This window comes from Myxocyprinus asiaticus, chromosome 17 (genome assembly GCF_019703515.2).
Source record: "Myxocyprinus asiaticus isolate MX2 ecotype Aquarium Trade chromosome 17, UBuf_Myxa_2, whole genome shotgun sequence".
In the NCBI taxonomy this organism is placed as follows: domain Eukaryota; kingdom Metazoa; phylum Chordata; class Actinopteri; order Cypriniformes; family Catostomidae; genus Myxocyprinus; species Myxocyprinus asiaticus.
The window spans coordinates 47,045,001-47,063,198 of NC_059360.1; the positions used below are offsets into that span (position 1 = coordinate 47,045,001).

The window sequence follows — 18,198 nt, forward strand, 5'->3', positions numbered from 1 at the left end:
TATTTAATAATAAATAAATAAATAAATACGTAGTACTTAACCGCATCTTCGCAAATCCGATTTCACACATCATTGCGTTATGTAATGTAAATGTGTCTGAACACATAAAGTAACGCAAGTACGCATTGCATTTTCAGTGTTTGCCGCACGGGTCACCAGTGCTGGGTAGTAACGTATTACATGTAATCTGGATTACGTAATCAGATTAAAAAAATCAAGTATTTGTAATTAGATTAAATTACAGTTTAAAATACTCGTAATCAGATTACAGTTACTTTGTATGGATTACATGATTACATATTAATCAGGCAAAGGCAGTAAATTGTTTACAATTATTGATCCCCACAATTATTTTTTAAAACTTTACAATTTTTCATTCTAAATCAGCCTACCGGTGATCAATGTAAGACCATGCCTTCTCATGACGAATAAATTATTAAACGTTACTGATGTATAACGGTGAAGTAATATGTCTACATCGTATCCAGTGACCTTTACTAATTATTGAAATGGAAGTCTGGATAAAAAAATTTAATAAATAAATAACTGAAATATAATAGTTAAAAAACAAAATCCTCTTCTAAATAAGAATAATTCACATAGTCTTTTTTTGCCATCTTTGCCATAAATACCAAGTAAACCACCCAAAATCATTTAATTTCTATTTTTTTCTATAAATGTTATAAAATGCAGTTAAGCAACGTTATATCAAAACATTATAGATTGTCCTACTCCAGTTAGGTCGAGGTAATCCAAAAGTAATCCCAAAATAATCCGATTAGATTACCTACAAAAAATATAATCCAAGAGATTAGGTTACTGATTGCAATTTTAGGCATGTAATTTGTAATCAGTTCCAGATTAAAATTCTAAAGTAATCTACCCAGCACTGAGGGTCACTATAGCGGGAAATTAGCATGAAGTCTCTTTTTCTACAGTGTCTTCCTCTTTGAAGAGAACTTGCTGAGCAAGCAAGTTAAACTATTGACATGTTTATAGCTTCCTGAATAACTAAACATCAGGTTTAATGACACGAACATTTGAAGGTAACTCTATGGCCTCCTTGAGTATTGAGGTTTGTTGCTACAACAGTTAAAGGGGTCACGCACCGGACGTATCTGCCGGACAACACAGAGCATACAAAAATTCAAAACCTTTGTTTTCAGTAAATGTACACACACTGCTTCCGCCTTGGCATTAAGACATCGGGGGCTGCATACATCTCTGCCGGACCACTGAGTGCAATACACAATAGCCGCTTTCCATCATTGGGACGAACAGTTCTGAGCACGGTACGGAACGATTACAGTAGCATTTCCACTTGAGTACGGTTCGGCATGGCACGATTATAAACCGTTCTCGGTCCAGAATTCTCGGCATAGTTAGCTAACCGTACTCAACCGTGCTCAACCATGCTGGTGAAATGGTTTTAGTATGTGGCGACTTGTTTAGTGTATCTTCATGATTTTATTATGATGGTTTAACTAGTATTGCAGCTTACATTTATTTTTCTAAACGCTTTTTCCGTCAGGGAAGTAGATTATGAGCTCATTTAAACTCAAAATGCATCAATATATTCTCATATACTATTTTCATATAATATTTTGTCAATAACTATCCTTTTTAGCTAGTCTGGGAACTTTTACCTTTCTGCATGTTTGTCTCCGGTGGCAAACATAAGCCCTCATCGAATGATGGTAAACCTCTAAACCTTTCATTTCCTTTTTGCGACATGGTCCATGTCTATTGTTGTTTGTTAGCAGAGTAAAACCAGGGGGTAAAGCAGTCCTTACAAATGGAATATGCGTTCATCCTCCATAGCGCACTCCCTCCAATTTTTACCTCTCATGCCGTCGCCATAGACGGATCTGTTACGGACATTCTCCTGATTTCACCGCACCAAAGTGGAAAAAGAAACCGTAACCGTGCCAGCTGGCCTGGACCGGCATGGAACGGTACGGTTTTGTGATGAGAACTGTTTGGCCCGATGGTCGAAAAGCGGCTATAGTTTTCCATTCAATTGAAATTAAATTTAACATGAATTGACCACGTTAACATGCACTTAAAAAATCTGTTTATTCAAGGGTTTTTGCTTTCTGAAATGTCATGTAAACGAGAACACCGATTTTCTTACGCCATTTAAGGGATAAAAAGAAAGCGGTTTAACACGCCTACGTTTCTCCCGGAGAACATGAATTAATGTGGCCATGTAAACATATAAGCGCCATTCTAATAGGTTTTTGAAGGGTGCGCATGTGCGTGAACAAACCGGAGAGCAAATGTCATGAGATGAACCCAACAACAAGTCAACACAGTGGAAAGAATTCAACATCTCAGGGAGCATGTAAACAGGAACGCTGCTTTCTCGCAAAAAGCCACTTTCTGGTGTCCATATTAATGTAGTAATTAATGTACGAGCGCATATAAGCGAACGTGAGGGACCGTCAATATTTTACAGTGGTGTGTGTAATGTAAAAGTATAATTAGTGTATGTGCTTTTCCTACTGAACTCCCAGAAATGTTGAATTCTTTCCGCTGTGTTGACTTGCTGTTGGGCTCAATCCTATGACATTTGAATTCCGGTCTGTTCACGCACATGCGCACTCCTCAAAAACCTGTTAGAACAATGCTTATGTGTTTACATGGCCACATAAAGCCACGTTCTCCGGGAGAAACCTAGGTGTGTTAAACCGCTTTCTCTTAATCCCTTAAAACGGCGAAAGGAAATGGCCATTCTCGTTTGCATAATGTATCAGAACGCCGTTTTCTGCAAACACCCTGGAACAAACCGTTGTCTTAAGTGCATGTAAACGTGCTCAATGTGCATAGGCATTTTTTCAGAAAAATGTTTTCTGTAGCTAAAAAAGTTTTTGTAGATTTGTAGCTTGAATAAAGGCTAGGCTACATTTAGAGATATTGCATAATAAATGTTTCATTATTGAAGACGTGCATAAACCTTCATATGTAACTTTTGTCTGTATGGTGATTACTGTAAATGCACTGTTTTGGACGGCCACCTCTTTGTGCCACAGCAATGCATTCTGTGTGCAATACCAGCATATGTGGCGTGCACTTTTTGTGCTTAGCGCAAGAACGCATGTTTAAGAATGTACAACAGGATCACTTGTTTACAGTATGTTGGCAGACCATTCGTGTATGCATTTGTGTACTTGCGTAGAGTATTTTTCTGGCCTCAGAAAGTTTGCTTTTGTCCTTATTGGCTCAATCTTTGTTTATGACAAAAATTCGAAAACACAATTCATCTATAGATGGTGTCAACGTAATACTAACTACAAACTACAAACTTATTTTTGTCTACAGAGAAAAATATCCACCACAACATGTCTTCCTTCAATGAATCTGTCGGTTTGGGATATTTAAGGACAAACGCAATTGAATTTGTGAAGTATCCTTTCTTTACATGCTATGCAACGTGTCTCACACACTTATATAACAGTTTAAACAGCTTAAACAGGTACTGCATGTTAAAAGTTCTATTTCTGTTCTTAAGGTGGAACAATTACTTGGTGCACCTTTAACTTTAGCAAAACTTTTACATTAGCTTTTTAAAAAAGTTTGTTGCTGTTGGAATTGCAGTATTCTGTGGTGTTCACAGAGTGTGTTAGCGTGCAAAGAATATTATTCTCTCATATAATGTTTAACCTACTGTATATAATGTACTTAGATATACATAGATACATCAGACCTATTAGCAGCCACACATTTTAATGATTATTACTCACTACATATTATATGTAAAGTTTTTAGAGAAGTTTTAGGTAAATAGTATGACGTAATTTTATCTTACACAGTCCTGCCGAAATACTGTAATATATAGCCTTTAAGATGTTGTGGTCCGAAAATCGTGACAATGAAGTGTGTGTTGCATGTGAAACAACAAATCCACACATGACTGAGAGCTTCAGACTTTTATAAGAGTGATTCATATCATATCTGTTCTCATCTGAAAGGGTGACTTAAGAAGTCTGTTTGTTGTGTGAAAACCGCAGACTCTACATAGTAAGTTTGCCTTCAAGGGTAAAACTGAGTTTAAAGTGTGGAGATCTTATAACAAGAGCCAAAATCTTCAGAAATCCCTGAAACCCTTCCAGTTTTGATTCCTTGAATGAGATGCACAGCTACAACAAACGACAGATGAGTCGCATCTACCCCAAAGGAGGTCGAGTGGACTCCAGTAATTATATGCCACAGATTTTCTGGAACGCCGGCTGCCAGATGGTATCTCTGAACTTCCAGACCCCAGGTAATGTGGATGACACACACACACACACACACACACACACACACACACACACACACACACACATACACACACACACACACACACACACACACACACACACAGTAACCGTGTGCTGCATCAACTTTTGTGTCCATCTGTGCCTCCATAAAGGTTCATCTCATTTACTTCAAGTTATTCAGTTTTGCAGATTGTAACCCAAATTTTTATTCTCAGCATTGAATTTTGTAACATGAAACAGCAAATCTAAATCTCACGAAAACAAGTCATATTTCGCTCTAAAATCTAAAGAAAAAAAATAAGAGTGTATATTTTGCATAAAGAAAATACATCCTAAATTAAAAGTTTTTATTTTTTCTTCATTGCAACATAATATGCATGATAATTATACATTTACCCCCATTACGGTGATGCATCCAGACTTTTTACATTTTAGTTGTTTTGGAATTGTCCATTAGGGTCCAAGCACAAAGGCCAAGCTTAAAAATATTTATTTATTCTGATTCTTTGAGGCAAGGCAAACAAAATGTATATCTCTGATTTTATTTCCATCTATAATTATTCTCCGCCATTTAGAATTTTCTGAAAAACGTCCTTTTTTTAACTCCTCTTAGGTCGTTTGTCCGATTCACACAAAATTTGGGAAATGTCATCTAAGGACCCTCATGACCAAAAGCTGTTCAAAGAATTTTGATTCATCAAATAGTTTCAAAGATATAAGCCAATACATTTTTTGTGGCGTGGCCCAAATACATCAATCAACCTATATCTTCAAAATGCAAAGCCCAAACTTAACGAAACTTGGTATAGTTCGACAACAGACCATTCTGAGGATGCATGCCAAGTTTCGTCCAATTCTGCATATAGGGGCACTATAACCAAAATTGTATTCTAAATCTGCAACTATCGAGGATGTTGATATTTGGCATGCATTGTCTTTTGGGGCTAGTGCTAACAAATCCTTAAAATATCAGTCATGCAAATAAACAAAAATGGCCACCAACAGCTATTCAGTACCCAACAAATTAATTTGTGAATGTCAGATAGTCATAAAACTTGGTGTATACATACAGGGTATCTCCAAGAAGCTATGTGCCAAATTTTGTGAGGATTGGCCACAAGATGGCACTATAATATGATAATTCTAATAAAATATTATTTTTCTTTAAAGTCCTTCTGTGCCCCTGAAGAAAAATCAATAAGAATGTATATTTTGCATAAAGAAAATACAGTATAGCCTATTTAGCACAAAGGCCACCTACTTTTTCGAACTCCTCTTAGGTCATTTGTCCGATTCACACAAAATTTGGGAAATATCATAGGGACCCTCCTGACCAAAAGTTGTACAAAGAATTTTGATTCATCAAATAGTTTCAAAGGTATAAGCCAATTCATTTTTTATGGCCATAGCCCAAATTGATTCATCAGCCTATGTCTTCCGAATGCAAAAGTCCAAACTTTACGAAACTTGGTATACTTTGACAACAGACCATTCTGAAGATGCATGCCAAGTTTCGTCCAATTCTGCATATAAGGGCACTATAACCAAAATTGTATTCTAAATCTGCAACTATCGAGGATGTTGATATTTGGCATGCATTGTCTTTTGGGGCTAGTGCTAACAAATCCTTAAAATATCAGTCATGCAAATAAACAAAAATGGCCACCAACAGCTATTCAGTACCCAACAAATTAATTTGTGAATGTCAGATAGTCATAAAACTTGGTGTATACATACAGGGTATCTCCAAGAAGCTATGTGCCAAATTTTGTGAGGATTGGCCACAAGATGGCACTATAATATGATAATTCTAATAAAATATTATTTTTCTTTAAAGTCCTTCTGTGCCCCTGAAGAAAAATCAATAAGAATGTATATTTTGCATAAAGAAAATACAGTATAGCCTATTTAGCACAAAGGCCACCTACTTTTTCGAACTCCTCTTAGGTCATTTGTCCGATTCACACAAAATTTGGGAAATATCATAGGGACCCTCCTGACCAAAAGTTGTACAAAGAATTTTGATTCATCAAATAGTTTCAAAGGTATAAGCCAATTCATTTTTTATGGCCATAGCCCAAATTGATTCATCAGCCTATGTCTTCCGAATGCAAAAGTCCAAACTTTACGAAACTTGGTATACTTTGACAACAGACCATTCTGAAGATGCATGCCAAGTTTCGTCCAATTCTGCATATAAGGGCACTATAACCAAAATTGTGTTCTAAATCTGCAACTATCGAGGATGTTGACATTTGGCATGCATTGTCTTTTGGGGATAGTGCTAACAAATCCTTAAGATATCAGTCTTGCAAATAAACAAAAATGGCCACCAACAGCTATTCAGTACCCAACAAATTAATTTGTGAATGTCAGATAGTCATAAAACTTGGTGTATACATACAGGGTATCTCCAAGAAGCGATTTACCAAATTTTGTAACAATCGTCAACAAGGTGGCACTATAATAAGCTGATTCTAATAAAATATTATTTTTCTTTAAAGTCCTTCTGTGTCCCTGAAGAAAAAAAGAAAGAAATAAGAATGTATATTTTGAAATATAGCCTAAATAGCACAAAGGCCAAGTGTTTTTCCCTCTGATTCCATGAGGCAAGGCAAACAAAATCTATATATCTGATTTTATTTCTGTCAATAAATATTTTCTGCCATTTTTGTACCAAATTGTGTGAGAATCGGCCACAAGGTGGTGCTATAATAAACTAATTTTAATAAAATATTATTTTTCTTTAAAGTCTTTCTGTGCCCATGAAGAAAATGATCATATGGATTTCCATTCCCTCAAGAAAAAAAATCAACATTTTTGAATTGTATTATGATTATTATGATTATTATTTTTTATTTTTTTTAATTCCACTTTTTCGAACTTGTACTAGGCAGTTTATCAAATATGCAGAAATTTAACATGTATAATCTAGAGACTGTCCTCACAAAATTTTCAAAGTATTTTGATTCATTAAGTGGTTCGGAATTTTATAAGCCAATATATTTTTAGCTGTGGCCCATAATGACTGCGGCCATAGTTGGACTGTGAATTGGACAGTTAGGGCAATATAAATAAACATAAATATGTAAACTTGTAAGTTCTATGTCGAAATCTGTAACCAGTACAACTGGATCTGAAGCATCAGTAAAATCTGTTTGATCATATTTGGCAGTCTTGGTCATTTCCAAACTGCACGGACCGAAATGATTGCTGCTTGTGGCTATACTGTTTTGTAATGTTGATTCTCATTATATTTACGTTACTGTAATACACACATTTCTTTAATCTTCACCAACTGTATTATATAATTAGAAAAGTCTAAGACTCAAGCTTCAATATTTGACCATTGTTTTACAATATACATTTTATGGTGACAATTATTTCTTAATCTGTGTCAGGACTACACATTAAAAACACACAAAATCAAACCAGGAGTTATGACGTAAAGGCACTACTACAACTACTAGCATGAAGTATAACAATTTTACTAATTTATTTAATTATTTATGTATTTATTACAGTAATAAAAGTGACATTTTCATCATGGTGATTAGAATTAGGGGGGAAATATGCATGAAAATAATTTCATAGAGCATAATCTCAATGCTCCTAAAATCAAACATTATTTTCTTTTAAAAAATATAATTGATTATTTCTGTCTTTTGATTTTGGGGTGAAATATGACTTTGACATGTGCTTCACAGGCTTTGTGAGATTCACTCTACTGCAGCTGATCTGAATCACTCTGATATTGTGATTTATAACAGTTTTCATACAGATCAAATGTTGAACAGGAACCTTTGAAGATCTTTGTGTGATTTGAAGACACTCTGACAGTGTGTGTACACCTAAAACTCACACACGCGATCAGTTTTTGGTTTGTTATGTTGTTGTCTGATGGAGATGATTGGATGATCATGGAAGGGAATGCAATTGTCCCTGTAGCTCAAATGGTCGACCGCTAGCGATGGCAAAGTCATGGGTTTGATTCCCAGGGAATGCACAAACTAAAACAATTTTAAATGCAAGATTGAATATCGATCACTTAAAAGGGCTTAACAGACTCCAAGATTTACTGTGGTGGTACCATGGTAAAATGATGGTATCAGATGGTAATACCATGATTCTGTTCAATAGAAACATTGGTAGTACATTTACTTACTACATAATTACAACAACTATAGTAATTACAAGGTACTAACCCTAAACCTGACCTTAACCCATATTAAGTACATGTAGTTACCTAATATTACTTTCTTGGGTAACTACACTGTAAGTATACTGAAAGTACACGTACTGTAAAATATAGTGCAACCAAACATTTATTTCTTTATACGGAATGTTTAGATCATGTTTGTATTTTGAATCTCTATTGTTTAAATGTCATTTTTGTTTCTTTAGATTTGGCAATGCAACTTAACCAGGGAAAGTTTGAATACAACGGATCATGTGGGTACGTGAATACAAAAATATGAACTTCAAATTATCTATTGAATTTCATGACTCTAATTACTCAGTAAAACCAACAAATAAACCTCTGTCCGAATATTTACCCATTGTATGCTTATTTTAAAAGCTTCACAGTTGCTGTGCGAGACAAAAGTTGCAGGAAATTGAAGTTCACTAATTAAAAGTCTCATTTCAAATAAAGTATAGTACATGTGACAGCTAAATAGTCAGTTCAAGGCTGCTTTTCTATTTATTAATAACTCAAGTTTGAGTGCAGGGATTGAAAAAACTCACATGCTAAGAAATGAACCAGTTACATGTGTTGTTTTAGTTACAAAACAAAGCAAGAAACTCTATATTATTTCATGAACATAATATATATAATATATATATATATATATATATATATATATATATATATATATATATATATATATACAGTGCATGCGGAAAGTATTCACAGCGCTTCACTTTTTCCACATTTTGTTATGTTACAGCCTTATTCCAAAATGGATTAAATTCATTTTTTCCTCAAAATTCTACAAACAATACCCCATAATGACAACGTGAAAGAAGTTTGTTTGAAATCTTTGCAAATGTATTAAAAATAAAAAACGAAAAAAATCACATGTACATAAGTATTCACAGCCTTTGCCATGACACTCAAAATTGAGCTCAGGTGCATCCTGTTTCCACTGATCATCCTTGAGATGTTTCTACAACTTGATTGGTCCACCTGTGGTAAATTCAGTTGATTGGACATGATTTGGAAAGGCACACACCTGTCTATATAAGGTCCCACAGTTAACAGTGCATGTCAGAGCACAAACCAAGCCATGAAGTCCAAGGAATTGTCTGTAGACCTCTGAGACAGGATTGTATCGAGGCACAGATCTGGGGAAGGGTACAGAAAAATTTCTGCAGCATTGAAGGTCCCAATGAGCACAGTGGCCTCCATCATCCGTAAATGGAAGAAGTTTGGAACCACCAGGACTCTTCCTAGAGCTGGCCACCTGGCCAAACTGAGCGATCGGGGGAGAAGGGCCTTAGTCAGGGAGGTGACCAAGAACCCGATGGTCACTCTGACAGAGCTCCAGCATTTCTCTGTGGAGAGAGGAGAACCTTCCAGAAGAACAACCATCTCTGCAGCACTCCACCAATCAGGCCTGTATGGTAGAGTGGCCAGACGGAAGCCACTCCTCAGTAAAAGGCACATGACAGCCCGCCTGGAGTTCGCCAAAAGGCACCTGAAGGACTCTCAGACCATGAGAAACAAAGATTGAACTCTTTGGCCTGAATGGCAAGCGTCATGTCTGGAGGAAACCAGAAACCGCTCATCACCTGGCCAATACCATCCCTACAGTGAAGCATGGTGGTGGCAGCATCATGCTGTGGGGGTGTTTTTCAGTGGCAGGAACTGGGAGACTAGTCAGGATCGAGGAAAAGATGAATGCAGCAATGTACAGAGACATCTTTGATGAAAACCTGCTCCAGAGCGCTCTGGACCTCAGACTGGGGCGAAGGTTCATCTTCCAACAGGACAACGACCCTAAGCACACAGCCAGGATAACAAAGGAGTGGCTACGGGACAACTCTGTGAATGTCCTTGAGTGATCCAGCCAGAGCCCAGACTTGAACCCGATTGAACATCTCTGGAGAGATCTGAAAATGGCTGTGCACCGACGCTCCCCATCCAACCTGATGGAGCTTGAGAGGTCCTGCATAGAAGAATGGGATAAACTGCCCAAAATATGTGTGCCAAGCTTGTAGCATCATACTCAAAAAGTCTTGAGGCTGTAATTGGTGCCAAAGGTGCTTCAACAAAGTATTGAGCAAAGGCTGTGAATACTTATGTATATGTGATTTTTTTTCCCGTTTTTTTATTTTTAATAAATTTGCAAAGATTTCAAACAAACTTCTTTCACATTGTCATTATGGGGTATTGTTTGTAGAATTTTGAGGAAAATAATGAATTTAATCCATTTTGGAATAAGGCTGTAACATAACAAAATGTGGAAAAAGTGAAGCGCTGTGAATACTTTCCAGATGCACTGTATATATATATATATATATATATATATATATATATATATATATATATATATATATATATATAAATAATTTTATATTTTGTTATCTAATGCAATGACATTCAGACATTTTTAAATGTGACTTAAGTATCAAAATACTTTTTTAAGGGGGTCACTGCAGAATACATGATGCAGTAGAAATCATTAATTGTTCCACTGTCTTTCAAAAATATTTCCGCATTTATTTTTTTAACACTGTACAGTTGTCAGTGTTAATTTGCTCTCATCAAGTACTGATGTGTGATCCACGCTGAGTCACACCTCGACAATGTGAAAACTCCAAACTTATTAATCAACACATTAATCACGGCAAAGACGCACAATATCCATTAGCATTATGTTTAGCGGTGTAAATTGAATAGGGGACATGAGGGACTTAATGAATTGGATCATTGCTTTAAGGGGACTGTAGATAATAGCTCTTATAATGAATGGTACTGGAAATCTGCCAGCTTGCCACTGACTGTTTGGTTTTCGTTTGGTCAGGTATCTACTGAAGCCAGATTTTATGCGCCGGCCAGATCGGATGTTCGATCCGTTCTCTGAGACACCAGTGGATGGAGTGATAGCTGCCACCTGCAGTGTTCAGGTGTGTCCTCATGGGGCACTGTGGTGTAAGATGTGAAGTGGTAATTATAGTCTCTTAAAGGGATAGTTCACCCCAAAATAAAAATTCTGCCATCATTTATCCATCCTCTTATCGAGTGGTGGTGTAGTGGACTAAAGCACAGAACTGGTAAGCAAATGGTTGCTGGTTTGATCCCCACAGCCACCACCATTGTGTCCTTGAGCAAGGCACCTAACTTCAGGTTGCTCTGGGGGGATTAACCCTGTAATGAGTGCACTGTAAGTCGCTTTGGATAAAAGCATATACATAAATGTAAATGTAAAAGGTTTCAAATCTGTATGTCTTTCTTTTTTACTGAGCCCCTAAGGGCACGGGGAGGTATTTAATTTTGCATTCCCTTCTTTTTATATTATTGTAAAACCATGATAACATTTTGTGGATATGGTTTTACTACAAATACCTTAGTTGAACTATAGTTTAATTTCTAAAGGAATGGGTAAAGCAAGGAACCATAATTAAGAGGGATTGCAAAACTAATTGTGAGAGAATGTAAACTAGTCCGGGGGAATGCAAAACTTATTGTGAGAGAACGCAAAACTTATTGTGAGGGGAAACAAAAGTTATTGTGAAGCAACGAAAAAGTTATTGCGAGGGAATGCAAACTTTTGCAAGTGAATGCAAAAGTTATTGTAAGGGAATGCAAAAGTTATTTAGAGGGAACGCAAAAGATATTGCAAGGGAAGGCAAAAGATTGTGAGGGAACAAAAAGTTCTCTGTTAGAGAACGCAAATGTTATTGTGAGGGAACGCAAACGTTATTGTGAGGGAACGCAAAAATTATTGAGAGGGAACAAAAAGCTCTGTGAGAGAATGCAAAATTATTGTGAGGAAATGCAAAGTTATTGTGAGGGAACGCAAAAGTTATTGTGAGGGAACGTTATTGTGAGGGATCGTTATTGTGAGGGAATGCAAAAGTTATTGTGAGGGAACGCAAAAGTTATTGCGAAGGAATGCAAAAATTATTGAGAGGGAACAAAAAGCTCTGTGAGAGAATGCAAAATTATTGTGAGGAAATGCAAAAGTTATTGTGAGGGAACACAAAAGTTATTGTGAGGGAATGAAAAAGTTATTGTAAGGGAACGCAAAAGTTATTGTAAGGGAACGCAAAAGTTATTGTGAGGGAATGCTAAAGTTATTGTGAGGGAATGAAAAAGTTATTGTAAGGGAACGCAAAAGTTATTGTGAGGGAACGCAAAAGTTATTACGAAGGAACACAAAAGATATTGTGAGGGAACGCAAAAGTTATTGCGAAGGAACGCAAAAATTATTGAGAGGGAACAAAAAGCTCTGTGAGTGAATGCAAAATTATTGTGAGGAAATGCAAAAGTTATTGTGAGGGAACGCAAAGGTTATTGTGAGGGAACGCAAAAGTTATTGTGAGGGAACGCAAAAGTTATTGTGAGGGAACGCAAAAATTATTGAGAGGGAACGCAAAAGTTATTGTGAGGGAACGCAAAAGTTATTGTAAGGGAACACAAACGTTATTGTGAGGGAACACAAAGGTTATTGTGAGGGAACGCAAAAGTTATTGTGAGGGAATGAAAAAGTTATTGTAAGGGAACGCAAAAGTTATTGTGAGGGAACGCAAAAGTTATTATGAAGGAACGCAAAAGTTATTACGAAGGAACACAAAAGATATTGTGAGGGAACGCAAAAGTTATTGCGAAGGAACGCAAAAATTATTGAGAGGGAACAAAAAGCTCTGTGAGGAAATGCAAAAGTTATTGTGAGGGAACGCAAAAGTTATTGTAAGGGAACACAAAAGTTATTGTGAGGGAACGCAAAATTTATTGCGAAGGAATGCAAAAATTATTGAGAGGGAACAAAAAGCTCTGTGAGAGAACGCAAAATGATTGTGAGGAAATGCAAAGTTATTGTGAGGGAACGTTATTGTGAGGGAACACAAAAGTTATTGTGAGGGAACGCAAAAGTTATTGTGAAGGAACGCACAAATTATTGAGAGGCAACGAAAAGCTCTGTGAGAGAACGCAAAATTATTGTGAGGAAATGCAAAAGTTATTGTGAGGGAACGCAAAAGTTATTGTGAGGGAACGCAAAAGTTATTGTGAGGAAATGCAAAAGTTATTGTGAGGGAACGCAAAAGTTATTCTAAGGGAACACAAAAGTTATTGTGAGGGAACGCAAAAGTTATTGTGAGGGAACGCAAAATTTATTGCGAAGGAATGCAAAAATCATTGAGAGGGAACAAAAAGCTCTGTGAGAGTACGCAAAATGATTGTGAGGAAATGCAAAGTTATTGTGAGGGAACGCAAAAGTTATTGAGAGGGAACATAAACGTTATTATGAGGGAACGCAAAACTTATTACAAGGGAATGCAAAACTTATTGTGAGTGAACGCAAAAGCTATCTCCTTTTGTGTTCCACAGCCGGAAGAAAATCTTGTTTGGTCAAGAGGGTGAGTAAATGATGACAGAATTTTCATTTTTGTGTGAACTATTATTTTAAGTGGACAAAAAGTAGACCCAGTGAAAAATAATCTTTTTTAACAGACAAAAAATAGATATACTCTGGATAAATGCGTCTACTAAAAGATGAATTAATCTCCATTAGTTCATTTTAGTAAATGCTTTCAAGTGACTCAAATGTTTGTTGATCAGGTGATTTCAGGTCAGTTTTTGTCTGATAAAAAGATCGGTACATATGTCGAAGTGGACATGTACGGACTGCCCACGGACACGATTCGTAAAGAGTTTCGCACGAGAATGGTGATGAACAATGGACTGAATCCGGTGTACAATGGAGAACCATTTGTCTTCAGAAAGGTAACCCCTGTAAAGGCTGTGCCAACATGTTTTTATGCAGGTAATATAATGTGTTATACCAGTAATTGTCTTCCTTTTACTATAGCGCTGAGGTCTTGATTCTAAATGCCCTTATTGTTTTTCTTTTTAGCTCAGAATACCAATGGCATTATATCAGATTTTCCCATCATTATCCATAATGTTTAAGACATGAACTTGTATAGTGAATGATAATTATATGTAAATTAGCTAAATGGGGTAGTTACTATAGAGATCACCTTTATGAAAACCTAGTATAATTAGGTTTTATAATTAGGCAGTATAATTATCCATACTGCCTTTATAGCAAGATCTGAATGTAAAGTCTATTTAAAAATCTGAAGGTAATGTATAACTATGAAAAAACATTTTGGAGAGATGCAGATAAAGTAAAAAGTCATTTGGCATGCCAAACCCATATGCTTCTTTTTATTTTTCAGTGGCTCACAAAAGAAGAACTTTTATAGAAATACAATGCTTGTTTCCTTTAAAACAATAACAAACTCCAAAAATGTAAACAAAAAATCCTACAAGTACAAAATAGTCTATCAAAAGTAGCATAAAAGTAGTGCATATGACTTTGTGTGAGGAACAGACAGTCTTGACCAAGACAAAATAGGTTTTGTTTGAAAGCTTAGAAGCTTTCCAACTTTCCAATGCATGTAGACATTATTACCAAAACTGAAGGTGCTTTGAAATTTGCAGACAAATCAGAAGTGTTCCGTTTTGATAATTTATAAAAAAAGATTGCACTGTACATATTATTGCAATCAGTAAAAACATCAAACTGATCTAATAGCCATGTGTCATATGTTGTTGGAAAGCTCTCAAAGAGTAGAATACAACCAGCCTATTTATCAAAAATATAGCGAGTAATAGCTAAGTATATGTCTTTGACAATTATGTTGGTGTTGCTTATATGCAGCGTTTTCACTTATAACTTCACAAAAAATAAACTGAACAAAATATCACATACCATTATTTAGAGGAGGTGATTATTTTTCAAACGAGCCCACACACAAGGTAATTGGATGCATGGATCATAAGATAACTGGCAATGAGGAGATGGCACCAAGTATGACACAGACTCAATGATGACTCAAATGACACAGAATGAAACTCATTCTGTGAAATCTCATTACTAAAATCATGTCTGCATGCTATGCAAACCTTTAGTCATTGTTGTGTTTGCATGTGGAATTAGCATTCTTATGTACAATTATTATGTTGTATTTGTTTGGAGAGGCTTTAGGACACATGGAGATGTTTTTGGACACTATGATAAATACATTTTGTGATGCTATAACTTTTGATTGCTTTTTTCGTATCAACACACATTTTTTTCTCAGATATAGTTGACATGATTGGGAACAAAACAAACAGTTTTTGGAGCCACGTTATTTACACCCAGAGATATACAATGTCAAATAAAATTTTTTAAATAAAAGTACATTTTTGGCTTCATTTCTTTTTTGTGATTTTTCAGAAGTTTCTTAGGCTGTGAGTCTCGGAATGTATTATAATCTATATTATTAAAAAAATTGGAACGTTTTTTTTACAATGATACTAAACACTTGACCCTCCTTGTTTTTTGTTTGTTTTTTTGTCAAGTTATAAGCCTTTAATTTTGGGTATACCACTGAAACAGGAAATCTTTAAAAACACATTCAGAGCTTAAAGGGTTAAAGTCAATATATTTACTCAAAATCCTCTGCTACACAGTAATAAAGAACATTAAGATAGCACACGATTGCTGTTGACTACTTTTATGGTGGTTTGTTTTTCCTTTTTTGCAGCTTAACCATTTCGGTCACCAGGAATGGTTATTGTTTAGAAAAATGCAGTGTAAATATTCTTTTTCTTTTCTTCTCTTTTTCTCCCCAATTTGAAATGCCCAATTCCCAATGCGCTCTAAGTCCTTGTGGTGGCGTAGTGACTCGCCTCAATCTGGGTGGCGGAGGATAAAGAGTCTGAGACCGTCAATCCGCGCATCTTATCACGTGTCTTGTTGAGCGTGTTACCGCGGAGACATAGCGCGTGTGGAGGCTTCACGCTATTATCCGCGTCATCCACGCACAAATCACCACACGCCCCACCGAGAGCGAGAGCCACATTATAGCGACCACGAGGAGGTTACCCCATGTGATTCTACCCTCCCTAGCAACCGGGCCAATTTGGTTGCTTAGGAGAACTGTGTGTTAAGATTCTTTAAAATTTCTCCTTTTGTGTTCCGCAGAAAAAAGTAACAGCGTACAGGTTTGGAACGACGTGAAATGCTAGTGACATCTTTTATGTTTATTACTGAGCATTTACATCCCAGGTCACAGTCTCTCTTGTTATGTGTTTGTTTTTTATATTGATCCTGTGAACTCAAATGTGCAGTATAACACACAATCGCTTTGGTGGATCCCACAGGTAATTCTTCCAGACCTCGGCGTGCTGCGAGTGGCAGTGTACGATGACAGCAATAAGCTGATTGGACAGAGAATTCTCCCTCTGGACGGACTGCAGTCGGGTTACAGACACATTTCCCTCCGGAATGAGTACAACAAACCTCTGTCTCTCGGCACTGTCTTCTGCAATATCATCCTCAAAACATACGTGCCCGACGGCTTCGGAGGTTAGAAAACGTAAACATCATCTGCTTGACAAATGAGGTTGTTGTGTAATGCAGGCAAAGTTAGTGATCCAAACTGAAGTGTTTCTCATTCAAGCCTTTGGACTAAAAGAGTAAATGTAGTCTATTGTCAAAACAGACACATCAGAGTTTTTTGTCCAAGCAGCAGAATTAATTCACATAGAAAAATAGTTAAAAAGCTCAAAGTTATAGGAAAGTGATCAGCCATTTGTTTGTATAAAATATTTTAATGAAAAATATAACACTGGCCAGCTGGTGTTTATAATTAAGCTAAATGTACACATGATGACATTTTACAAGATTAATAATTTATTTGCTCAAAACTCAGTTTTTTCTGATCTAATGTCTATCTAATGAAAATACCCTCATAGTGTTATTTATGATGTGAAATATTTTGTTTCAGCCATTGTAGATGCTCTGTCTGATCCCAGAAAGTTTGTATCCATCTGTGAGAAGAGAACAGACCAGATGAGAGCCATGGGAATAGAGACGGTGAGTATCCGTAATTCAACTCATTTACTTTAATCAATTCTTCATGTAGACATTGAACTTCATAAATTGGTTAGTATCATTAAAATGTAAGCATTCAAGGGATTCAGTCAGAATGGTGCCAGTTGCACAATCTCCAAAAGTCTTTACAGTAACTCCTGTATTTTAGTTTCAGAATTTTGAATGTGAGATTTTATAGTTTTTTTCTTCTCATGAACATTTATTCAACTAGCGACTTAACGAACAATTAATTTAATCACACCCATGTTGTTCTAACCCTTTATGACTTTCTTTCTTCCGTGGAACACAGAAGGAATTTTTTGCACAAATTTTGAACTACTGTTTGGACAAAAAATATATTGGTGTTACTTCAACTTTGGGAACTTTCGTGTCCCAAACGTAATTAAAACAGATTTCAATGTTTTTATATATTTGCTTATTTATTTTTTTGTTACATGAAGGTCCCATTAAAACAGAATTGGAAACTCTTTACCAGGCCTATATCATTTTATTTTTGGTACTTTTTGAAATGCCTTTTATGTATAGATTCTAATGTTTTAGCATGGTCCCATACCCAGACTTTCAATATTAAACTATGAAAATCTATTATAAAAATATAAATTATGAAATGTTTAAAACTGTGATCATCTCAACAAAAATTCAATATTTATTGTGTGAAATTGATTTCTATAATATTTTCTAAAATTATGACTGTTGTGGCGTCATTTTCGACACACCACTCAATTTTGCCCCTAATAAAACATTTATTTCAGAAGTTAGTGTACTTGTTAGCTAAGTGGACAAACGTTTCAGTGCAGAGCATGCTTGAGATGAAATAT

At 36.0% G+C, this 18,198-nt stretch overlaps 1 protein-coding gene across 1 annotated transcript in view; it reads left to right on the forward strand.

The window, feature by feature from the left end:
• The window catches only part of LOC127455167 (1-phosphatidylinositol 4,5-bisphosphate phosphodiesterase beta-4-like), a 47,743-nt gene that overhangs the window by 16,613 nt on the left and 12,932 nt on the right, over window positions 1-18,198 (forward strand). Inside the window, exons 19-25 of the mRNA XM_051722814.1 lie at window positions 3,322-3,406; window positions 4,140-4,264; window positions 8,667-8,718; window positions 11,291-11,393; window positions 14,050-14,214; window positions 16,648-16,852; window positions 17,274-17,362. Of these exons, the coding sequence (XP_051578774.1) occupies window positions 3,322-3,406; window positions 4,140-4,264; window positions 8,667-8,718; window positions 11,291-11,393; window positions 14,050-14,214; window positions 16,648-16,852; window positions 17,274-17,362 (824 nt within the window). The remainder of the gene's footprint in view (window positions 1-3,321; window positions 3,407-4,139; window positions 4,265-8,666; window positions 8,719-11,290; window positions 11,394-14,049; window positions 14,215-16,647; window positions 16,853-17,273; window positions 17,363-18,198) is intronic.